Source organism: Fukomys damarensis, unplaced genomic scaffold (genome assembly GCF_012274545.1).
Source record: "Fukomys damarensis isolate Sample0158 unplaced genomic scaffold, DMR_v1.0_HiC HiC_scaffold_38, whole genome shotgun sequence".
In the NCBI taxonomy this organism is placed as follows: domain Eukaryota; kingdom Metazoa; phylum Chordata; class Mammalia; order Rodentia; family Bathyergidae; genus Fukomys; species Fukomys damarensis.
In genome coordinates this window covers 77,153,860-77,179,629 of record NW_022900950.1, presented here as the reverse complement: position 1 = coordinate 77,179,629, position 25,770 = coordinate 77,153,860, and the positions used below count along the sequence as shown (strand labels likewise).

Sequence of the window (25,770 nt, the reverse complement as noted above, 5' to 3'; positions counted from 1 at the left end):
CATTAATTTACTGCAATGACTGTCCTTTGAAAATAAAAGACATAAACCTTGAAAAATTAATACTAACGTCATAAGAAATCTCTAGCCTGAATCCCTATCTACTGTGATCCATTTCTGCAGAATAAAAAAGAATAATAACCTTTTAAAATACATTGCATATGCTTGTTAGAGAGAATATGCTTAAAGTTATTTTATGGTTCTTGTTTTTTTTCAAAAATATGTGTGAAAATAAATCCTACTTGTGAACAGTACATTTTAGAATTTGTGCGTGGAAGTGTAAGGATGCGCAGGATGTTTATTTGTGCTATACATATATGTGTATATATGCTTGTTACTATTTGTTTTGGTTTTTTGAGAAAGGGTCTCACTATGTAGCTGAGACTGACCTGGAACTCACTATGTAGCCCAGGCTGGTCTCGAACTCACGGTGATCCTCCTGCCTCAGCCCCTGGTGTGCTGAGATTAAAGGGGTGCACCGCCACGCCCGGCTTTGTTACTACTTTGTTTTTATCAAAAATTCCAAATGTATCTTTGCATTCTGGTTCTATTTACGAGGCACGTTAAAATGAGTGTTAAGCATAGATATGCTGTAGGGTTCAGTCAGGAACCACTGCACGCTAGGCTTCCTGATGTGAGGCCACACTGTCTCAGAGCAAGCATGCGCTTCAGGTGGCCAACACACTGCTGTGATGATGTCAACTTAAGAGACTGTTGCATAGCTGACTGTGTCAGGATTAACTCCTTTAGGAAAGTCTGAAGTGATTTCTTCAAACAGGTGCCTCAATGCTTACATTTCTATAAAAGAAACTTCAGGTAACATGTTGCACAATGGTAAAGGTACACATGCAGAAATCTTTGATCATTTATTTCCTTTTTATTGATGAGGGTTAAGAATTCAGGCATATACAGGTGAATTTTTACACACGATGTTCTCGGATTTTTACTATTAACACTTTGCTCTTCTTTAAACTTCTTTCTTTGAGATGATTGTCTGTAAATTGTGCTAAATTTTATAGGTCGCCATTGACTTGTTTTCATTTTTTTTTTTTTTAAGAGTAGGAAAAATTTACTGAGGGAAAGAAAGCTTCTGTCTAAGAGAGACAAAAGGGTGACTCGAAAGTGTGTTGCCCGCTCACCCCACTTTACAAAGATGTTTTATACAGCAAAGCCATGTGGTGAGGTGGGTGCAAAGTGGGACCAATGGAAAATTACAAGGTGGGCATGAGGTGGGGCAAAACCATGACCAACCAATAAGATTACAGTCACCCAGGTAGTATTAATTAAGGGGAGGTCAAATGGGGGAGCAAGTCACTTAGCTAGTGTAGAGGGATTTTTAGTAAGGAGGGGGGTCAGGAATGTTCCCTGGAAAGACTGGGCCCCCCATTCAGGTGATGGATACCTATTTAGGATGTTAATCACTGCTCTTTACCCCCAGGGAAAGCACAAGAATATAGTAGTTTCTCTCCTTTTACAATTCTGGTCACAGTGAATGTGTCTTGACTGGCCTCCATGTTGGCTCCTTGCTGTGTTGGCTCCTTGAGGGCGGCCCTATCTACCTGCCTACAAGATGTCTAATTAACTTACTTATCTGCAATATTCCCCACTCTGAAGAAGTACCCTTAACTGCTTTTGGGGAGCAAAAGGTGAAGACAGCTCTGGCTACTTCCAGCTGAAGAGGGTCGTAGTTGTGATCAGCAGTTAGAGTTGTTCTATGAAGGGTCTATCTAAAGGCCTTCAGTAGGCACCTGGCATTGTCATCTTGGTACTTGCATAGCTTTTAAGTCTGGGGGAGACAAAGCCAAAGAAACAGTTAAGAATGCATTGCCAAATTATAATATATGAATATAATATATGAATATAGCCCACAAAGAGGACAAGGAGAAGTTCCAGGGGACTTCAGAATGCAACATAGAAGTCATATTGTATAGTTTTAGCAGTTATGAGCTGTTTACAAGGTCAATCTGGTGGATCCCAGTAAAAGAAGTCTACCATGTTTGTCATTGGTTCCATTTGTATGACCACTTGGAGTTTGGCAGCCTCTAGGCAAGAATAAACAAAATTTTTAAGAAATTGGAGTATGCATGATCTTAAGCTTAAGCACACTAGAATAAAAGGGCAGGTGGGGGAGAAAGTCACACTTAGAAATTAAAATAGTGATTGAACCTGCTGGTCTTAGATTCTTTCATTGTTAGAGGTTATCTATAAGTCTGATATTTTGTCATAAGCCTCTCTAGTTTTAGCTGTCTTAGCTTTTCTATGTTTGATATTTGGATTCCTAAACATTAAGAAAATTATTGAAGATGAAGTAAGCATTCACAATTAAGTATATTTCAACCTGATGCTTTCATTTCTTTATTTTTGCTTATAGTTGGTTACACAACAGATGATTTGAGATTTATCTGGCAGTCAGGGGATCCCGTTCAGTTAGAAAAAATCGCCCTGCCTCAATTTGATATTAAAAAGGAGGACATTGAGTATGGGAACTGCACCAAATATTACAAAGGCACTGGTAAGTGATAGTTTTGTTATTATTTTTAATTTTTACAGCAATATTGTATTAGTGCATATTTGCAGTATATAATGCTTGCATTTATCATGGGGACTTGGTGTATGTACATAATACATCTTCAGCCTTCTTTTTCATTCCCTCTTCCTCCCTCCCTGCTCTCTGCTTATTTCAGAGATCCATTTCATTATGAATGTACGCTAAGGGAAGAGTAGAAGGACACTAGTTAAAAACAAGTTTAGTGCAAGTGTCTATCTCCATATTCATATGTTAAATCTTTCACAGAATTTCATTCACTGCAGATGTTTTGATATTTAACTACAAGATAGACATAGTTTTCTTCACGTAATTCTGATGGTAAGAGGTTTTCACTGTTTAAATTTACTTTATTATTTTCCCTGGGCTTTTTTGTGGTGCTGGGGATGAAACCCCAGGCCTCTCCACTGAAACACTGCTGCAGTCACTTTTCTCCTGGCCAATACACAATGCCTGCACCTACATCTCAAGGCCAGAGTGGTTTATTTTGGCTCTCAGTTTGCAGAGGTTCCAGTCTGTCTGCTGTCTTCAAGGCAGGGCAGCATTTCAGAGCAAGAGGGAGCAAGAGAGAGACAGACAAACCCTTTACTAGCTGAACTTGGGGACCCACCTCCTCCCACCAGACCCTGCACCCAGATCAAGCCAGCCACATCACCCACAGCCCAACTACCTAAAATCCACCTCCTATCACCCAAGGCTGCAGGGGAATTCTACACTCAGCCATAGCAAATCCACCCCAGCCCTTTTTATTTTTGAGTTTGAAACCAGCTCTTGCTAAATCACTAAGTTATCAAAGTGGGCTCAAACTTGCAGTCCTCCTGCCTCAGCCTCTGGGAGTGCTGAGTACAGGTGTAAGCCATTGCCCCTGGCACTTTTTAAATTTTATTACGGCCAACTCTCCCAGGAAGTGGTTTTCTGAGATGTTGTCCAGAAATTTTACATCTGGTAAGATTCAATTTGGGGCTAAAAGTTGTAAAAATGAGCAGTGTCATCCATATGTCTGCATCCATTCGGTTTGACAGTTTTTAGATGATACAGAGCTTTGGTCTTTGTGCTATGCAGGAAGCAGGAGGGGAGGGAGGTGTTTGGACTACAATCTTCCCAATTATGAAAGGCACAAGAAATTAACCTCATTCACTCAGTAAATGGAACTTCTTCAGGAAATACAGTACTCACCTACTCATTATGGCCATAAGATAAGTAATGCTCAACCTTGGAATCCATTTGAGTAGATCCGAGTCACTGAAGGGTCTGGAGAGGAATATAGTGTTAGTAATATGAATAAAAATATTGTGGAATTTTGGTCACTATGTTAGTAGTAATAATTCAGCTTGTTGGCCACACAATTCTAATTCTCCATCAAAAAATAAATCATGTCAACAGACATCAAAGAATGAATAATGTAAAGTTTAACTTTATGCTGTATGCTGACTTGTAATAATAACAAAGTGTATATTTTAATTGTGTAGAATTTTAGAGAAGTCAGTTGTTTTGGGGAGAAAGCTACCATCATGACATTATCAAATCCAAAATATGATTGTAAATGTTTCTTTTGATGTTAATATAGGAGATACAGTGTATATTTGAATTTTCATAGTATTAAATGCAGCACTAGTGATATCGGGGAGAGTTAAAGACTTGTTGACATTCACAAAACTGACACATTATTTTACACTTACATGTAAGCAATCCTTTCTCTTATTGAGCTTATTATACAGGAGGACAAGAGACATAATAACCAAATATATGGGCATCAGTTTTTAAAAATTGAAACTGAGTTCTTAAAAATGTGATCATCAAACTACTCAATGAAGAAGACATACATACACCGATTGTTAGATTTGAAACTTATAGATATTCTGAGCTGGCAGCTACTACACATAAAGTAACTGCAGTCCCGGGTGATGGGATGACTTGTGGACGTGATCTCCCTTCATCCAGGGGAGTCCCTCCCAGTCAAGAATGCAGCTACTTTTGACCATTGAAGCTTGGCTAGTAACTGAAGAAAAATCTTGTAAATCAAGAAAAGTGTTTTGGGGATTGTTGTAACACAGGCATTGTAGATGGTTTTTTAAATTTCTTAGTATTTTTAGGTATTAAGTGCCTTGTATGATTTAAATAATTCGGTCAGGGATTTGGGATGAGTCTCAGTGGTTCCACTTCCTGCCTCACAAGTGCAAGGGCCTGAGTTTGATCTCCAGTACACACACACACACACACACATCACAAAAATATCTTCTGAGTTAAGTATTTTATTATGGCCTATTTGACGCATTGGCTACTCACTTAGCTAAGGTTGCACCGTGACTATGTGGGACACCAAACTATTGATTTTGATATTTCTCCACCACATGTGGAGTCCTGTTATAATTTGAAAAGCATCACCCACATTCAGATCACATACTTAACATCGAAAATATTAAAAACATTTAAAATGCCTAAATTGCTTAGAGAAATTTGAAAAAGATTCTGTTGGAGTTTTAAATTGGGTTTAGATATAAAATTAAATTAGCAAATTTATTTGTAATTTTGTGTGGTAGTGCAATTTTGAGAATTCTACGGGTGTTCTTTTTTTTTTTTTTTAACTTTTATAACCTTTTGTTAAAATTTTCTATTTGGAAGACTTGACAATGAATTAAAGACAAACCCTGACTCTTTCGGATCTATATTTCAGTGCATAAAATAAATACATCAGTTAAATGGAAGAAATTAAAAATAGGCATACTGTGGTGAAAGGAATTTAGACGATTACTCAAGAATTATAAGACAGCAGGGATTTTTTGTCCTCTTTTTGAGTCGTTGTAAGGAAGTTGCTGAAATCTGGTACTTGATCAGTATTTACATGAGTCATCACGCGGACAGAAGTAAAACATTTTCCACTTGATCTTAGGTTTAGGTAATATCTGTGGGCATGAGATATGTGGAATGCGCTGGCTTCTGAGCAGTACTGCGGAGTGCTACGTTAAGGTGATTACCAGAATATTCCTTAATGTCGCACAAATGATGACTCAGCTCTAACATTCCTGCAGTTGTGTTTTCCTGCGATTAGAGAAAGAGTAAAGGTGCAGAAATATGTGGGAAAAAACAAGCATGTGAAAATGTAAAAATTGGAAACCTGAGTGGATAATGAACTAAAATCTCACAGGAAATAGAAAGTAAATTGAATTTTCCAATGAACATTTAGAGCAATTAGTGCCCACCTGCCCCTCATAAAGGTAACAGTGAGAAAGGAAGATTTAAAAAAAACCAAAAACCTAGAAATGTTTCTCCTAAAAGTCAATGGAGCAAATCGCAGTAGCATCAAACATGGATTTTACCTGTAAGTGTATCCAGGCTCTGTGCATCGCTTCCAGTTGTGGAGCCTTTTAAAAACTACGTGATGGAAATTTGCCTTCAAATACAGCACTTCTGTTATAGAGAGAGGTGAACTGTAAAATTTCGTTTCAAAGTGTACTACCTTGTAATACATTGCTATCATCTCTATGACAAAGGAGGCTACCTGCAAGTATACAATTTGTTCAGAGGCACATAAGTTTCATTCATCATTTCCTGTGCAGTAGATGAATATTCAACTGATCTGAAAAAGTAATACTGTTACAAAAAGCAAGCTACTTTGGAACTGCTTTTTGGAAATACTGTGATCCTTCTTAGTTTCAGCAGTTGTACTTATGAAAGATTGCATTTTTAAGTGTTTCATGTGACTGTGAATTTGAAACACGTGTTCTCCTTTGTCTGAGAGAAAAGTTAAAATGAGTGATGGAAAGCAGAAAGAGGACGTTCATTATTTTGCATTTTCTATATTAAAAACCTGTGGACAACTTAATATATTGCCTAGTTTTATTGAAATTAAAATTAGAAAAAGAAGCTCTGCATTTTTTGATTTTGATATAATATGTAAGCACTTGAGAAAATTACATTTCAGATCAGTTCTAAGCAACGAATAGTTTTTGTTTCATGTACTGCTACCTTTCTAACTTCTTAGAAGCAAGCTGTAGTTACAATCCACACTGGAAAAAGATGATTTCTCATCCAAATCACTTGTAAAGAAGATGTAGGTAACTCTGTTAGTCAGTTTTTATTAAGATTGTGCTGTGTGAAAATACTGCTGCAGGTACTATGATGAATGATTATGAAGATTATTGTAGTGTCAAAGCATGTATTTCATCCCAATTAAGAAGCCTGTGTAAATATTATTTTTCTCCACTATGTAGAATAAACTAACATTGCCCTTTCCTTCATAAATATTTCACTTTAGCACTGTTCATTTATTTTATGTGTTTCAGCATTTAAAAATAATTGTGCACCATTTAAAGTGAAAGAATTAGACAGATTTGAACTTTTGGATATTATGTATAACCATACTTCTGTTAAATACTGAATGAAATTCTTATCTAAATTAGGCATTTCAGGCCTGAACCATTATATTTAAACTGCTAACTGAAAGGAACAAAGTATGTAAAGAAATCTTCTGAAATATCTGCAAATATCACCTCTAGGTGAGGAGTCCTGTCAGGATTTGTCACTTGTTCTATTTCTCGGGTTGGCAAAGGCCACCACGTACCTTCTTATTAATTCAGGGTCTAGTTGGTGTCATGGAAGTTCGGGAATTACGTTACAACTTCTGCATCTGCCCCCACATGTGAAAAAATTGCATTTTCTCCAAGGAGTGGACTTGGAGGACCGGGGAGGAGGAGGGGAGAAGGAGAGGAATCAGGGTCTCAGCACTGTGTTTCTTGTGTACATAAGCCGAAAAGCCAGTGCCTTTCCCTGGCTAATGATCACTTCCGGTACTTTTCCTGAATGTTTAAGTTCGAGCCCAGGTGCCAGCAGAGTGGAGCAGCAGGTGGGATCCATGTCGGTGAAGCCACAGAAGGCCAGGCGGAGCAGGCTGCATGCTGTCTCTCTTCGGATCATACTCCTTTGTGTCTGGCGCTTGGGCTGAGCCGTCGTGGGTTTGCATGGTGTGGGTGTGCAGCTCACCCGGGCTGTGTCTGTCTCCCAAGGCTACTACACGTGTGTGGAGGTCATCTTCACGCTGCGGAGGCAGGTCGGCTTCTACATGATGGGGGTCTACGCCCCGACCTTGCTCATCGTGGTCCTCTCCTGGCTCTCCTTCTGGATCAACCCGGATGCCAGTGCCGCCAGGGTGCCTCTGGGTAAGGTGCTTCGTGCTGTATGTCGGGGCTGTGAGTCGCGCTGTGAGTCGCCCCAGCCTGAAACTCATAGTGCTCCAGAAGGCAAACATTTTGAGTTTTTGGGTAGCGCTGCAGTAAAGTGTTCCATGCCTGGGATGGGTCTCAGTCCAAGCACAGCATGCTGAAAATATTCTATAAAATTTCCTTAAAGCACACATGAACATCAGTCTGTTTTGTTTTTAGACTTGGGTCTCCTAAGATATCTCATTATGTTTATAGAAATATTCCACAGCCCCCCTATTGTGAGACCTGAAGCACTTTGGGCCCCAGGCGTCTCAGATAAAGGGTAACTCAACTCTTGTGCCATGGATGGTCCAATGGCAACGGGGACTTTTGGAGTCAGTGGCAGCCTGTTTTCTTTGACGGAGAGCTTCCTTTAAAATTTGCTGTACAACTGATTTTGTCAGTATCTGCCTGTTCTGATCAGGCTGAATTTCTCTTCTTATGCCCTTATGACTTAATCTAGTCTGCTTTCTCTGTCATTAAGTAGTTGTTGAGAAGTGATTTTCTTGGATTACTAAAGTTGAAACTCTTTGAGTGTCAGCATGAAATATCAAATTACTATGTTGATGCAAATCTTTCTGAACAATAGCATGTGTGTCCCCCATTCTCTTGGGGGACACAGGCATGCATACGCCTCGTGACACTTAGGACAGTGGTAGACCACATTGTCCACATATCCAAGGCCTGTTGCAACTCTGTGCTGTGGAGCCAAGGTCTGTAGCAAGGTGCAGAGCAGTTGCACACTGTGTAACCCACGTGTGGTGGAGGTGTGACATATAGCCAAGGCACAGAGCAGATATATACCATACAGCCTAGGAATGTACCGCGCAGGTAGCATGTAGACTTCTGTAAGCACGTTCTGATGTTCGCACAATGACAGAGGCACCTAGTGACACATTTCTCAGAACAGAACCCCACCATTCAGTGTTGTATGATGAAGTAATGTATTTTTTAAACTTACTGGGCATATTTAAGGGCTGACTGTCTCTCCCTTGAATGTGCATGCTCTCCAGGGCACTGTTTTTAAGGCTTGGTGACATATAAACAGCACTGACCAGTCTGTGTAAGGATTAAAAGTGTTTGCTTGAGGAAACAAGCAAAGTAAAGCAAATAACTTCCAAAACATGGACATTGTCACATTACTTTCTGATTGTCTCCAGAGGGTTTTTAACTTTCCATTCCTGTGTGTCTCCTAAATATCGCCCAGAGCTCATGCAGATGAGCTGAGATGTAAGCCAATACTAGGTTTAATGTTTCTTCCACCATGAAGTCCTTGCGGATGCCCCAGTCCTGACTTGTGGGGAAAATTGATGAGATGCAGGTTTAAAGAGTAGGAAATAGAGAAGGAAGCAATGTGAATGATAGGTTTATCTGGAAAAGAACTTTGGTAGTTTACCTTTAATAGTAACCACAGGGCCGGGGATTTAGCTCAGTGGTACTGCACCTGCCTTGCAAGTGCAAGGTTCCAAGTTCGATCCCCAGTACAAAAATAACCACAAGGGCCAAATCCATATCTTAGTAACCAAAAACAAGGGAGATTTTAGCTTAAGTGTTATGTATCTATAATGAAGACAATGAAAATTGATAGGTTAATCGAATCATTTAGGGGATAAAAATTAACTGTGTAATGTATTTCATTGGAAATGACTATTGAATTTAAGAGCTTAGACTTGTCAAAAATGCCACACATTTCTGTCAAGTAGTCAATTTTTGTTTATTAGAAATATCTCATGGTCCTGTAGTGACATAAATTTAAATGTCATGTTTCCAAGGGCCCTTTGGAGACCTCTCGATCTCTGACATTTTCATAAGAGTTTTCTCTGTAGGTTCCCATGCATTGCAGAACTTCTAATATGAGGTCCCTGAGCTGTCAGTTTCTTATAAAAATTGTTTATGTGTTGCTAAGGGTTAAGCCCAGGGCCCTGTGCATGCTAAGCATAGGCTTTCTCATTGAGCAATGCCACAGCCGCAGGGGAGAAAATGTTTGATGATGGAAGTCAGTCTCAGAGTCCTAAGTGCATGTGAATCCCCTCTGTGAGTTCAATGATCAAGACAGCCGAGACAGCTGACCTAGCCTCTCCAAACATAGGTTGGCTGAAATGTCCATTCAGGAATGATAAAAAGTATTCATGGATGCATTGTGTACGGGATTATGAAACTAGAATCAAGGCTGACTTCAGAGTTCTTTTTGTGGCTGAAAAACTAGAGAGATAATAGCTAAGTGGGCCACTGCAAAGAGTGAGAGAATGAGTATAAAGCCCACATTATAAACCGAGGAGTTAATATTATGCTACAAGTATATATTGCTTTACAAGTTATAAAACATGTATGTGTTTTAATTCATTCACAAAATACTTACTTTTTGTGCCGTGTGCTGGGTATTATCAAAGAAGATGTGAGATGTAGTTAAAATTAATTGCTGATAGTTAACCAAATAGGTTTTTAAGCCTTACTCTTAATAGGATAAGATTTGCTCTTGAGAAGAAACAGACCGCAAATAAATACATGTAAGATGGTGACACAGGGGCAGCAGTCTGCTTGGTGGAGAAGATCCTGAGGAGAGACAGCAGAGGTGATGTTACAAAAATGGATGCAGGAGGTGAAGAAACAAACGAGGGTTGCCTGGGTGTCCAGGAAGCAGTGAAGTGGGGACGGTGATGATCCTGAGCTGCATCCAGAGGCTCTTGTGCGGGTCCTGAGAAGCAGTAAGGTCAGTGTGGCCGGAAGACAGTGAGCTCCAGGGAGAGCGGAGGCACCGGGCAGAAAGGCAGCAATAGTGTCTTGGACCCTGCATCGCCCCTCGCTCCCCCACCGTGTTGGTTTTTATTTGCCTACTGTGAAATGCAAAGATCAGTCTGCAGTCCCCTCCAAGTTCCAATGTGGTGGTTGCTGACTTTGTTAGCAAAAGGCTAAGAGGGAGCAAAGGAGACCACGGAGGGCGATCGGGAGGCTGATGGGGTCGGTGTGCAGTCCTGGCGAGGGCTCGAGGGACCAGAGCATGTGGTCAGAAACGTTAGACAGGGCTAAAGTGAAGTAGGAGGGAAGATACGCGCGGCTGTGTTGTACGGAGGTCTTCAGAAGTGAGGCTGGCGTCGAGGTTCTTTATCTATTTCTGTAAAACTGGAAAGACACATAACGTGAACGGAGTCGGAACTGGACCCAAGGACGAGTAGATTTGAGAAGGGGAGCAGATGTGTTGCATCCTTTAGAGGACCTCAGGGGGAGGTCACGTAGGCAGCTGAATATTCATGCCTCAGACTTCTTGGAGACTTCAGAGCTGGAGCAAGAATTTCAGGTTGTCAGAAAGTAGACCGTCTTCACGGTGACCGGCTGACCGGGTCACGGGCATGGCTATGGGCTGAGAAGTCTGCCTCTGAGAAGGACCGGGAAAAGGAGAGCAGGCGGCGTGGTTGGGGGTGGCTTCCCACAAGCCCCAGAGAGATTGCATTGCTGCACGAGAGAAGGTGGCCTGTTGCTCATAGAGCCCTGCGCTCAGGCTGACTTCAGGGCATGTTCGCCGTATATAGTAACTGGATTCCTTCTGGGAAGTTGGTTTGTAGAAACCATTTCAATTCATTTTCTTCATCCCTTTTCCTGCCCCTCCCTACTGCCGGCCCCTTCTCTTGATCCCCTTCCCATTGGAACAAAATTATCTCCCTGCCCTCTATTATCTATCTTTATTTTGCTTTTTATTTATATTTTGGGTTTCTCATAAAAGATAAGCTGTGGATCCATTAAGATTGTGTTTCTGACTGATTTTACTTAACGTTAAGGTAAAATCCATCTTCCAACAGATGACTCCAGATAACCCTTCTTTATGGCAGAGTAGTACTCTGTTGGGTGTAAACATTTTCTTTATCCATTCGTTTTTAAAATGTGGTTCTACCATTGGTCTTAAGTTTTTCCTCAGGAGCAACACTAACTACAGAAATAAAAACCACATGCTTGTCAAATCATTAAGATGTCTAATATCACTTTCACCTGTATAAGTCACTCCATTGCTCCGAAACTCTTTCCAGTAGACAGTATCTAAAGTGCTTGAATGAACAATTATTTTCAAACGGACTGCACACTTCTCAGAAGCTACTGGAATTACACAACTGACAAGCTATAATTTTAAGTTTTAAATGATTATTAATAATAACACAGTGCTCACCATGTCAAGGGAAGGGAAAGAGTGGAGCACATCTGTTATTACAGCAATCCGTTCCCCAATTCTTAGGTGGCCCGATCTAAGAAAAGGAAAGCAGAGGCAGCCCCGGAAGTGAGCTGGATGCACAGAGCCAGGCCGAACCTGGTGCCTCCTTGACTTGAATGCAGCTCCCCGTGGTCCCCAGCCACGCCCAGGGGTCCCCTCCCTCCGTCCCCTGCTCTGAAATATGACAGAAGGGAGAAGAAGACAGACGAATGGGAAGGAGAGCAGCTAAGTGAGAAGAGAGGGAGGCAGAGCTGCAATTCCTTGAAGTTTCACGATTTCTTAAATTATATATTATTTCAAAGTGTTGACGAAAAGTGAAAATAGAAGGAAAAAATGGAAACAGCTTTCGTACTTAGGGAGGGGAGTAGGCAAAAAGGGATGGGGGAATGGGCTAAAGTCAAATTTATTTTTAAAATAAGCAGTTTTCCATTAAAAATGCAGAAACGAAATTTTGACTTTAGATTTCTGGGCTTCCAACTAGCTGTCCTAAGAATCTCCTTCCTCCCTGAGATCTATAATAAAGTGCTCCTATTTTCCAAAGCACATATATTATTGTGTATTATGTTGTATAAGTTATACATAATTATCCATTCACTTTAATTACTTTACTTGAATTGATATATGTTAGTTTCCATATGCAGTTGATATTATATAGAACAGAATTTTATGCCTTTCCTGGAAAAGCTGGAATCATTGGCTAAAATAATCAGGAACATTCTACTTTGACCGCTCTATTAGATTATTTAAAAAATAATATTTTAAAAATTATTTAAAAATAATTTTTAGTGGAGTTTCTTTATGTGTTCTAGTTCCCATTCAGATATAGTTGTGCATGGCTGTAAATTCCCTCTGTAACTGAGATCTCTCTAAAACAAATTTGAAAAATCAAATAATCCTGCCTCATCAGAGGGCTTAATGGCTTCCTCAGAGATACTATGGACATCTGTAATATGTGAGTCAGATTACAATTCTGTTTTTGCGTCTTGGCTTAAATTTCTACTTACTTTCTAGATGAATACTTAGCGCTACTCCAGTCATGACCAGTGATCCTTACACAAAAGCCTCTAGGGCTGAGGGTGGCACTTAGCTCAGGTCCTGGGTTAGTGAACCAAAGCAGGGATCCCGGGCCTGTTCCTTCTTCTCATCCTGGGGCCCTAAGGGGACCCGATGAACCTCTGAGGTCCTCTGAAAGTTGCTGGGCAGGAACTCTGTGAAAGGGCGGTGAATTTCCTTGTCTGTCTGCAGGCATCTTCTCAGTGCTCAGCCTGGCCTCGGAGTGCACCACGCTGGCTGCTGAGCTGCCCAAGGTGTCCTACGTGAAGGCGCTGGATGTCTGGCTCATCGCGTGCCTTCTCTTTGGGTTCGCCTCTCTGGTGGAGTACGCAGTCGTCCAGGTGATGCTGAACAACCCCAAGAGAGTGGAGGCAGAAAAGGCCAGAATTGCCAAGGCCGAGCAAGCAGACGGCAAAGGTGCAAGTGCAGCTAAGAAGAATACTGTGAATGGCACGGGCACGCCTGTGCACATCAGCTCGCTGCAGGTAAGATGAGCACCCCGGTGACCGGACCCACTCCCGACTGAGGAGTCAGGAAGGTGCAGGTCTGGGAGACTTGGCGCTTTGCCTCATTTGCTTTCTTACACACTGAAGAAAAGAACTGAGCAAAACGCACTTTTCAAAAAATGCGCTTTAAAAAAAAACATTCAAAACACATAGGTTAAATATTATTTAGGAAGAAAATCAACACCTTATCAGTACTTCCTGAGGACTTTGCACTGAGATCTAGGAGTTTACGGCTACAGCATTGATTTGATGGCCATGACTGAGTGGAGATTTTGTCAAAACACAGTTAAATTGCTCAGGCTTGGCTTGAACTTGGAATTCTTCTGCCTCAGCTTCCTGTGTGCTGGGATTATAGACATACGCCACCACACCCAGCTTCCATATCAACTTTAAGTGTATCGTCTTGTGTAACATCGTTAGTGTTTGCTCCAGATGTTACATTATATGTGACTTATCCCAGTCTGCTAGTCATGACCCTGGTTTGTGTGACATTCAGTCATTACCTCTCTTTGCACCACCCTTTATCTGCCTCTATTATAGTTAAATGTTTTTCCCACATATATTCTACAGTGTTGCTTTTTGTTTCCCTTCCAGATATAATTTTGAAAATTCAGGAGAGGAAGAAAAGCTTACTTATATTTTTGCTTGTTGTGTTCTTTATTTCATCCTGATATTCCAAAATCATGTTTTCTTGATATTCAGATAATTACTTTATCCATTATTATAGTGAGGTTTGCCGATAGAATCTCGGGTTTTCTTCAACTGCAAATGCGTTGATTTGTGCTTCCTTTCTGAAAGATGACTGTTCTAAGTATAGGATTGTGGGAACCACAGCTCAGTTCTGCCAGTGTTCGTTAGCACCTTACAAGTACTGTGTGTGCTCGTCTGACTTCCATGCCTTCTCCTGAGAACAAAACGTTGTAATTATATCTTCCCAGTGGATAAAGCCTTATCTCTGGATTGAAAAAAATGTGTATCTGTTTAATCATTAGCAGTGTGATTATAATGTGTCTTTTTGTGGATTTCTTTGGGTTAATCTAATTTTTTTTACAGTCTATTGAAAATCTAGGTTGATGTCACTTGCAAAATTTAGTTTTTAGTTACTTACTTTGCATACTTTTGCAAACTTGCCCCATTCTTGATTATTTTAAGGACTCCAATAACAGAAATGCTAGGGCCACTGTTATACTTTTATATCTCGGGCCTTTATTCATTTTTCCTGATCTCTTTTCTCTGCTTCTTCTATTATAACTCTCATTTTGTTGATTCTTACCTCCAGTTTGATCCATGAGGCTTATGGTTTAGTTATTATATATTTTCAGTTTTAAAATCCCCATTTGGTATGTATGTATGTACGTGAGTATGTATGTCTGTTTGCACGTGTGTCTTAGTTATTTTCTCACTGCTGAGACAAAATATCCAACACCCAAAGCTAAAGGAATCTGTAGAAGTTTCAATTCATAGTTAGCAGAGGAGAAATAGTTCATGGCAGGGAAAAGACAGAAGACAGCAAGGCAGCAGGCAGTGAAGTAGCAAAGAAGCAAGTGACAGCAGTAGCACTCTTTCTGTCCCTTCTTTCTTGGCTACATGCCCCTAGGGTGGGTAACATCCAGGGTAGGCCTTCCCAGTATTCACACCCAAAACTATAACAAACCAATCAGTGGACTAATTTACTAATCACACCCTTAATCCTAGCATCACAGATCCTGCCATGGAAAAACTCCACCTATGAGTTCATGAGGCTTTGGAGGGACATCTAGACACAAGCCATAGCAACATGTATTTATGTATTCATATTTTAATGACTATTTATATTTTCTTTTTTCTGAGAAATACCAATTTTTTCATTTGTTTCAAACATATCTTGTAGTTCACTGAAGAATTTTTGTCATGGACACTTTAATATCAAACATTTATCAGTTTGATATCTTGGCTTTGACATCTGATTTTTAAATTCAATTTGAGATCTTTGAGCAGGATGAATGACTTTCTATGGAATCTTACATATTTTCATATTATATTAGGAAACTCTGAAACTCTCTGTTTAAGCTGACTTTCTCTGACTCTGTTCTAGGGGAGAAAGGATGTGGACTTATAATTGCCAGGTGAAGAAGTAATCCAGGTTCTCTACTCAGTGAGGTTGGGTTCCTTGCAATACCTAAGAGTGGTGGGGAGGTCCCAGTAGTCCGCAAAATCCTCCTGATTCTGCAGGGGTGCTGCCTTGGTGAAGATTGTGGTCCCGACTCTCCACATCCTCTTACAGTGTCCTCCAAAAGTAGAAGAGGAAGAGCGTCTTGCAACTTTCAGGTGGGAACCAAAGTCCATGCCTCCAAGGAGATCTCCATGGACACTGAACAGGAAGTGAGGCCTTGTTATTGTCCTCAGAGATGGGAGTCATAGCTCCCCACTCAGCCTTCTCTGACACCACTTCAGTGGGGTGGAGGTGCCTTAGGAGGCCTCATAAGATGGAGGCTCAGCTTAGTCCTCGACCATTGTGGTGTGTGAATGGGGCCAGATGTTTTTCCCTATGACATTTGAATGAATTACAGACACTATTAATTGAAAGTTTTCTGTACTGAGTGGTCCCTGTTTTGATCTCTAGCTAGACAGAGCAGACTATCCTGGGGGATTTTATGCAGCATCCATTGGATTTTCCAGTTTCTAACTTTTTTAACTCCAAATGTGGGCTACATTATACAAGAAAATCACCACTCAGTTCTCAAGTTTTGAGGTCCCCAAGTAATCTGCTTTTTTTCCTTTACCTTTCATAGTTATAGTAGTCTCCTACTCCCCTTCTCCTTTTAAAGAGAATGTCCATGATTTCCTCTGAACTGAGCAAGGTCTATTTCATCTTCCAGGAAGCAGAATTCCTCTGTGCTCTACAAGGGCTCCACATCCTCACTGTGCCTGCACCTCATTTACTGCATTCTAGGAATTACATAGATCTAGCAGTGGGCTACTCTTAGCACCTTTATTGATATTATAACTGCATGGTCTCCTGGGCCATTTCAGACTTATTTTAATCCTGAACTGGGAAAAACATTTTTTCAGTAAAAGCAGAGTTCCCTTTGCCAGTATTTAACTTTAGACTCTATGACAGTTAAAGTCTAAAAAGGCACTGTTACCAAGAACTAAAGGACCATGAGGACATGCACCAGCACATCAAAGAACCAGAAGCATGCTCCTTGGGAGACACTGCTTGTCTTTCTGAAGGATACACTTACTTTGCCATTATGACTTGTGTCTATATGTCCCCCAAAGCCTTGTGAAGTTATAGATGGGCTTTTTCAGAGGTGGCTGGATCTAGAGTGTGTGATGCTGAAATTGATTCATGGTGCAGTGCTGGGCACAAGGGCACTAGTACTAAAGGTGTGAGTGCCACCCACCCTAAGTAGCCTGGGTAAGATTAAAAAGGGAAGAAAAATTCTGTTAAAGTCCCTTGTTTTTGCTACCTTCTACCCACCATGAACTGTTTCTCCTCTGTGATGCCTGTGTGCATTCTAACCGGCCGTGGAGCCAGCTGATTATGGACTGAAACTTTTACAAACTATGAGCCAAATAAACCTTTCCCCCTGTAATGTTGGGTGTTGAGTATTTTGTCTGAGCAAAGAGAAAAAAGACATTATCCATGCTAGAAATGGAAGGAGGAATACTCCAGACACCTCAGATGATACATGGAAATGTTCGTTCTCTACTTTGGTCCTTTAGCTGCCTACTGCTCCACTAACATTGGCTTATCTTTTGCTACTTCCTTGAGTTTCCAGCCCACTACTCCCTCCACTTGAACCCTGGTTCAGACCTGGAGGAGAAAGTAAGGATATTCTGCAGAATAGGTGCTTGATTTCCAGCAATGCCACAGTGAGACCAATTTTCTGGTGTATCATGGGCCCGAACAATTGCGGAAATTATCTAGTAGCAGAAAGCAGCACTGTGGATGATCTTGGCTTCTCAGTGTGGTTCATCAAGTGGGATGTTGATGGAAGGAGGCAAATCAGAAATAGCTTTGTTAGAGCAGTGTAGATGCATTAAATTAATTTATAAACTTGGGCATGAAGGACAAGGGGATCCTAGAATATTTGACTTAATTATATTTTTTCATTTATCTTTAATTAAAATAGTGAAAAATTTCAATACATTTAAGAACTTCTATATTTTGATTCTTTTGGTTTCAGCAGCTAACAAAACATATTTCTCTGGATTCTGAAACTGAGATATCCTGCTACAAAAATCGTAGAGAGATAGTTAAAGGCAATTTAAGAATTGACTAAAAATTTTCATCTCTAGAAAGAAAAGCAAATTTATTTCATTTAAGAGTATGACCTCAATATGCATCCGCTATTCTTACTAGTTGCCAGATAAAATGCAATTTCTAAAAAAATTATGTACCAATGTCATATTTACATCTTGATTCAGGCTTCAAAATAATGCGTACCAAAATAAGTTATCCTTAATAGAGCAGAAAAGTTACATCAAATCTATAACTTAATACATTTATAATGTTGTTACATATTGACTCATGAAAGATATAAAATAGATTTTAAACTGTTGCCTTTTTAATCAATTGTTTTGCTCTAGAAATAGAACTATGATTTTAAATTCAAAATACATGTCTTGCAATGTATTTTGCATTTTAAAACACTAACTTTTGCCCCATACTCAATCAGGTGACATGTCATTCATTTTTAGACAGAATAACAATAATAATTAATGGAAGAATAATGAGATTTGGGTTGTAGAAAATTTTTAAAAGTAATTTTGAGAATAGCATTGAGCTTACTAAAGAAAGAAATAATAAAATATAAAATGATAAACAATAGTTTAATACAATTTTAGTATAAGGTTCTTAGAGTTTGTGGCCCACATCAAAAAAATATTTGATAAGGGATTTAGCTCAGTGGTTTGGTGGCCTGCCTTGCAAGTGCAAGGACCGGAGTTCAATCCCCAGTACCAAAAAAAAAACAAAACAAAACAACATTTGATAATATGTGTACAATTGTCTGGTTTTTTTTTTTCCACTCCCAAAGGAGGTATTTTTTAAATCCATTACACAATTTTGGGTCTTAATTTGTTTCTTTATGTATTTTTCATTGTCCTACAAAAATAGTTGAGGGCCCATTATGGTTTACATTGCTCTATTCCTGGCACTGGGTCCCACTCATACTCAAAGTTTTCTGTTATGAATAAAAGGCAATAGTACCAATGTTTGGATAGCTTCCAGCCCACAATTTTGAATAAATTAGAAAATATAAGTTGCGGCTCATTTATGAATGTGACAGTTGTTTCTTTGTGGTAATGATATGTCTTTAAAAATAAGAATTGACTTAAATTCAGTAAAATAGATACAGATTATTTCCTCTGAACATATTTTAATCATCTGTAGAAAACAGCTTACCACCGTAAAACCATGGTTATGTCTGTAAGTCAAGAAATATTGTTTAAAATTACTTGCTTTGAAGTGTGTGTGGATTCAAACTTGGAACCACAAAACATATGGGAGGATAACATTTGAAGCATTAAAAAATTTTGTTTCTGCACCATTTTTTTATTATTGACAGTTTCTTTATCATATTACCCATTTTTGTTACCAGTAATTTGCAAAAAAGACAAAACTTTGTATGATAAAAGTAAGTAACATATAACTTCATTGTGAGGATCAATTGAAAAATTCTAAGTTGCAGGTTAGTATGACCAATTTTACTTTTTTTAATATACCAGGGATTGAACTCAACACCTTGTGCTTTAGAGGCAGGTGTGGGTGCCACTGAGCTAAATCCCCAGCCCCCCACATTTACTTTTTTTTTTGGTACCAGAGTTGGAACTCAGGTCCTTGCGCTTGCAAGGCAGGCAGCAGAACCACTGAGCTAAATCCCCGGCCCCCAAATTTACTTTTAAGATTGTGTTAAGTAGACTTATTTCCTTGTTTTAAGCCATTCATTCCATTCCTTTTCATGTCATATTGTAACAGTTAAACTGATATTTTTATTATAAATGTTATAGTTTTGTTTTTATTCAATATGATTATAAGGCATTAATGAAGAAAGGAAGTTTATTTGAGTAAAGATCTCTAATAAATGGAACAAGAAGTAATCAGCCCACTAGCCAATTCATTCAGATTTACTCAAGAAATCTGGAGGACTCTCTTCTCAGTAGAGAATGGAATTTCACTCATTTCTTCAAAAATGACTTCCCTTCCCCAGTGTGTGTATGTGCTTACACACACACACACACACACACACACACACACACACACTGCTCATTTTGAATCATCTTCTAATATGTTGTTGAAAGAGGGTTTAAAGAATTAAATCATTAATATAACCAACCAGAAACTTCTTCTTGTACTTTTTTAATGTTTTGACATTGAAAAAGTTATTCTTTTGTTGTTAGTTTATAACGAAAACCTCTCAATAAATACAACATCATATTTGTATACTTTTAGTAAGCTCTGTAGCTGAAATTATTAAAACTATTATAATTAAAGATTATTGTTATATAAATAAAATAGGTTGGAATACTTCAATTATTCATGTATGACTCAGGTTATGGGGCTATAATACCATGTAAATTTGACTCATCTACAGAGACTAGACTCACACTCTAAACTATATAAAAATATGATTTATAGTAAGTGCATTTCTACAGAAAGCATGTTCAGTCTTGTGAAAAAGTAAAAATAAGAAGTCATGCTATCTAAGTCTGTTGAAGAGGCACAGTTGGTCTGTGCTTTGCTTCATCTAAATTCTTTGAAGGTGGGGATTCTAAAGAGAGAAAGACAGACCAGAGTATCCACAGGGTCCCTGACTTTTCAGATCACCCCACTTCTGAAGACATTGCAAAGATTCCCAAAGGAGCGTCATGCTGGGCCCTGCTCCAGAGGTCAGGGATCTGTGCAGACAGACGCTGGGAAGCTCACACTCTCCTGGGCTCCTGTCACTGTTCTACCAGAAGGATCAGGAAGGCATGCATATGCAAATAAGTATGTGTGTGTGTGTGTGTGTGTGTGTGTGTGTGTGTGTGAGTGTGTGTGTGAGTGCGCACGCCTGCGCGCGCATGCACATGTGGTGGCCGACTCACTGCTGAAAGTGGTCTGAAAAATTCAGTTTGGGCAATTTAAGTAGGGCAGGCAATGGAGGCCTGGAAGTCAGAATACCCATCTGGGTACACACGTTTTCATGTGTATGCACATTTCTTAAAGCCAGATTTACAGGACTTAGCTTTTAGTTATTAGCTTTGTCCTCTCTCAGTGGGATATTTTGCTAATCACAGGGCATTAGATAAGTGACTTCTGGTGAACCTGATTTTTCACTGAAGATATTTTTGTTGTTTAACACTTTCCAGGAAATGTATATCAGTATTTTTTCAAATAAAGGATAGTTTCCTGGTACCTAAAATGCTTCTGGGAAACAAAATTTGTTGTATTTATTGTATTAGGCATATTAATTTACCCAGCCACAATCTAATACATAGAAACAGAATTTATAGGCCTTGCCAATATATCTGTTGTGCCAAGAAAGCAAGTTGCCCGAGTAACTGTAATATACAAACAATATGCACTGAAATGGCTTCCTTTTTCACCAGAAACTTACTGAATGTTGGTAGTGAGGATTTCAAAGATGATCACTAAAGTCAGTCGTAACCGTGAAAAAGTTAAGCAATGGAGCAAAGGTGACAGTTCTGTGACACGGGGGCTTTGCCTGTGCCGCTAGGCTAAGAGAATTTCTCACTGCTAGAATTCAGTGGGGATTAGTTATGTTTGCATAAGAAATTTATTCAAATTTAATGATTCAGAAATTAGAAGCTGCATAATCTCTGTGCCATGTGGTCTAGCTGAAGTATATACAATCTTTGCATTTCCTTAGTGTGGTGGTTTAATACAACTTTAGCCAACACGTTCCTGATGCCTGCCACTTGTTCATGGTAATGGTGACCACGTTTACCTCTTTCTGTGAACATGGGTTAGAGGCACAGTCTCTCAATGGAGGGAACTTCCTCAGTCATTTATAAACATCCTTGTTTAGAAATAGACTCAGTAGGGAAATAAAAGGTTAAAGGAACGAGAAGATTCCTCTAATCCATATATTGTAGTAATATTGTGATTGTGGTTATGTAGTAGACGAAGGAGGGATTTTGTTTCTTGGCCTTTAAGTTGTGAAAACTCTCACAAGCCTAAAATATATGTTGATTTCTGCTTTAATCCCTTGCACAGAATAAGAGTCCACTCCATGGTGTAAGCCTTGTTACTTAGGCAACGTTTCAGCCTAAGTGTTCAAGCAATGTGATGGTTCAATCAGTTGTCTGTTATCTCTGTTAGTTCGTTGTGACATAAACAGATATCTGCCTGTGGAAACTAGCAATTTGTAAAAGAGCCTTTTGAAGAGATGTGCTTTATACATTGAAAAGCCCTAAATACCTTCTGTCTTTAATTTGTATCCCTAGGTTGGTGAGACCAGATGTAAAAAGGTTTGTACTTCTAAGTCAGATCTGAGATCTAATGACTTCAGCATCGTTGGAAGCTTACCAAGAGATTTTGAATTGTCCAATTATGACTGCTATGGCAAACCCATTGAAGTCAACAATGGCCTTGGAAAATCTCAGGCAAAGAACAGCAAGAAGCCTCCTCCTGCCAAACCTGTTATTCCCACAGCAGCAAAGCGAATTGATCTTTATGCGAGAGCATTATTTCCTTTCTGCTTCTTGTTCTTCAATGTTATATACTGGTCTATATATTTGTGATAAGTCTTTTCCATTTGTATAAAATAAAATCCCATTTCATTGTGACCAACCTCATTCATATTTGCCAGTCTGTGAAAACGTTTGCATTTCCATAGCAATATATTGCATTTTGGGCGCCATTTGATTGTAATAAAATGTGGCAGCCTACTTTTGAATGGCAGCATGATCTTGCAATGTCTGTGCTCTAATGATGTATATATGTATAGCAAATGTATGGCTTGAAGAATAAATGAATGATGCGCCTATTACAAATTATAAATCCCAAAAATTCACCAGTTTGTATAAACTGCAAAAACTTCAGTTATTTCTGGTAATGAAATGTTGCGCACGCTGAATCTTGTTATGGTCACCTTTCTAATGTACGTAGTATTTCGGAGTTCCTTCCTTGTAACATGCAGAGAAAGACATCTTATTCTTATATTATTTTGATGGTATTATCAAAGATTAAGGAAAGTTGTATTGATACTGTTTAAACTTTGTAAGTAGAAATATATCAATTATAAATTATGCAGGCTCTGTGGAGAAATACAGTTCAGAAAATTATTAACTTGTAAAATCAGCTCACGTTATCTCAGTTGTCAAAATGCAAGCTAATGAATCACAATATGCATTTCTGAGTCCAAGGGAAATCTGAATTTAATGCATACTGAGTTCTGACTTATGATAGAATATATGTAAATAAAAGATAGATGCATCATTTAAATATTTAGGACAAAAAACTTATTTAATCCACATTAAAACTTAAACATGGATTTTCATCTGTTGATGTAGGCTATACAAAAGCATTGTGCCTTAAAAACAGTTACAGAAATTTTAAATTAGAATGCATTAGTAGACACATTATTTCATATCATTTTAGGAAACCAAGAGGAAATAAATATCATGTTAATAGAAGTAACTTGAATTGTAAAAAACATTCATGATCATTAAAATTTTAACTTCTCATTGGATTAAAATGCTTACCTGTTTTAAGTAATATTAAAAATATTTTCTGAATTTATTATTCTTTTGAATATTTTGGGATATATTACAAAACACTTAAAGATTAAGTAAGTGATATCTGTGTTTATATTAGACTTCACTTCTACTTGTATTTTCTTTCTCACTGAGAGTCTAGACAACTGAGATTTACTTCTTTGATCTTGTTCCAACCAGAAAGTAAGCACTAAGTCTCATTTTATGAGACGCCCCCATTACTCAAAATATCACATTCAATGTACTTTTTCTTTCTACCACTGCTGAAATTGGAAATAATAGTATTTTAAACGTAAGATCAAATGAATATATTTGGAAAGTTACAACTGAGACTCTGTATGCCAGTTTGATAATATACTGTATTACATGATGGATTAAAATGTTATGCAAACTACCATATGTAATACAATGCTATTTATTTAGTTCACTGATGATTAATTGTAAAGACTTTCATTGCAAAAATTTTAATGTAATATGCTTTAATCCTCTGTAGTGCTCCAGCACCCCCTAGTTGCAAAAGTGTAATCATTTGAATACTTTTAAGGTGCCACAAATAGGCTTATCGATGAACTTCAATACTCTTCTGAGACCCAAGGCAATAGTACTTCAATAGAACTGTGTGAGAGGGAAACGTCTTGAATAGGATTGAAAGCATTTAAAATTTTATTTGTAATAATTATACTTACAATATGTTTTCTTTATTTTTGAAAATCGTATTTATTTGGGGGAGTTTGATCTAGCATTTTAAGTGGAGGATATGCCATACTACAGCGAGGCACTCATTACATAGAAATGTATTTGCTGGAAGCAATGTGAATGGATATCTTTTCTGTAATAGAATACTGTAAGTTCTTCAGTGAATCTTAGTACCCAAGCATATACATAAGCAACCATCCCAGGATTAGCCTGTACCCATAGCTTCAAATGGAACATTCCATAGTGATCATACAAGTGAGGTCCTGCTGACGGTCCTTTTTAATCCTTCTCTCAAAGGTTTAATCATAACCCCTGGGCAGTTCCTCCTGCGGACTTTCAGTATTATGCATCTCTGGATTTGAGAGAGCCCCTGATGCATCAAAATCAGTGTCATTAAAATAAACGTAAGGTCTCCTTCTCACAAATCACTAGGTTTTCTCATTTTCTCTTTTTGTTGAAGGCGTTGCTGTTTCAGCCTCCCGTGGCCAGTTTCCCTTCCTACGTTACACTGGATATTCCTTCAGGGCCCCAGTGCTATGGTTAAAATGTCCTTCGGTAGCCATGTGTTAGGTGCTTGGTCACCGCCCTGTGGTGCTGGTGGTGGGTGGTAGAGTTTAATGAGGTAGGGCTAGTGGAAGAGGTGAGCTCGGTGGTGAGGGTGAGTTGGGGCCCTGGCCCTTCCTCTCTCTGTTTCTGCTTTCCAGCCACCTCAGGGGAGATGCTTTGCTCACCATGTGTTCTGCCATGATGCTCCGCCTGGTCGCAGGCTTCCGAACAACAGAAAAACCAACCATGGACTGGAACTGCTGAAACCATGAGCCAAGATAAGCTCTCCCTCTTTTGAAGTTGATTTATCCCCAGTATTTGTCCAGCAGTGGGAAGCTGATGAGCATATTTTTTTCTCTTTCACCTGTCCCCACTCTCTGCCAGCAGCATCCAAGTTCCCTTTTTCATTCTCTTTAATTGGGCTGTACTATATTCCAGTACAGTATAGTGTTACTTATTTTTGAATTGTGTGATTTTTTTTTACTTGTGAATTACACAATGCCCAAGCATACTGCTATGTTACAGAGCAAGCATGCGTATTTAAACTAAGACTAGCCTCACTTAACTAGCCTACCTCTTCCCGAGAGTACCATCATTGTGGACACACTCAGAACTTTGGCTGGGCATTGCCAACCTCTAGTTCGGTTTTAAATATCGAAGACCAGTCACCATAATGAGCTATGACATACATGGTATCTTACTTGATATGTAGTTTTGCGATTTTTTTTTCTTTTACCATTTAACATGTATTGAAATTCTCTCCAGTTGGGGACATATTAAATTCAACTTCTGCCTCCTACTTTTGTATGGGATAGAAATTTAAAATTCTTTCTTTTCCTAATTCAATACAGTACTGTGATAAGTAAGTGGAGCTACTAATTGAAAGACATACACATTTCGAATTCTGGAGAATGCTCATTTCCCTCCAAAGTGAAGCAAATGTAGTTCCTCACTATAGTCTCCCAAGCATTGACAGTGGTCATCTCTTACTCTATTTTATATCGCAGGTAAACTACTTTTATTTCTATAAAAAGTTTCCAACATTGTTTCAGACTTCCGAAAAAGTTTAAAAAGGATGACAGAAAATTCCTTTGTATCTTTCATGCAAATTCTGAAATGTTAATATTTTCTCACACTTAGTTTACTTTTCTGCTACATGTGCATGAGACATTTTCTCCTAAAAGTTTCAAAATAATAGAAGAGCCATGATGTCTGTTTCCCTCTACCACATTAGCATGTGTTCCTGAAGCACAGGAGCATTTTCCTTCATAAACACAGTAGTACAATGTATGGACACTGGGAAGTCAGCATCGAGAAAGTACT

The 25,770-nt window shown here is 38.9% G+C and overlaps 1 protein-coding gene across 2 annotated transcripts in view; it reads left to right on the top strand.

Annotated features, from left to right (window-relative positions):
• The window catches only part of Glrb (glycine receptor beta), a 70,520-nt gene extending 46,215 nt beyond the window's left edge, over positions 1-24,305 (top strand). For both annotated transcript variants that reach the window (XM_010627960.2, XM_010627961.2), the window contains exons 7-10: positions 2,369-2,509; positions 7,546-7,698; positions 13,184-13,476; positions 21,934-24,305. In XM_010627960.2, the coding sequence (XP_010626262.1) occupies positions 2,369-2,509; positions 7,546-7,698; positions 13,184-13,476; positions 21,934-22,230 (884 nt within the window). In that variant the 3' untranslated portion in view covers positions 22,231-24,305. The remainder of the gene's footprint in view (positions 1-2,368; positions 2,510-7,545; positions 7,699-13,183; positions 13,477-21,933) is intronic.
• Positions 24,306-25,770: the final 1,465 nt, after the last annotated feature.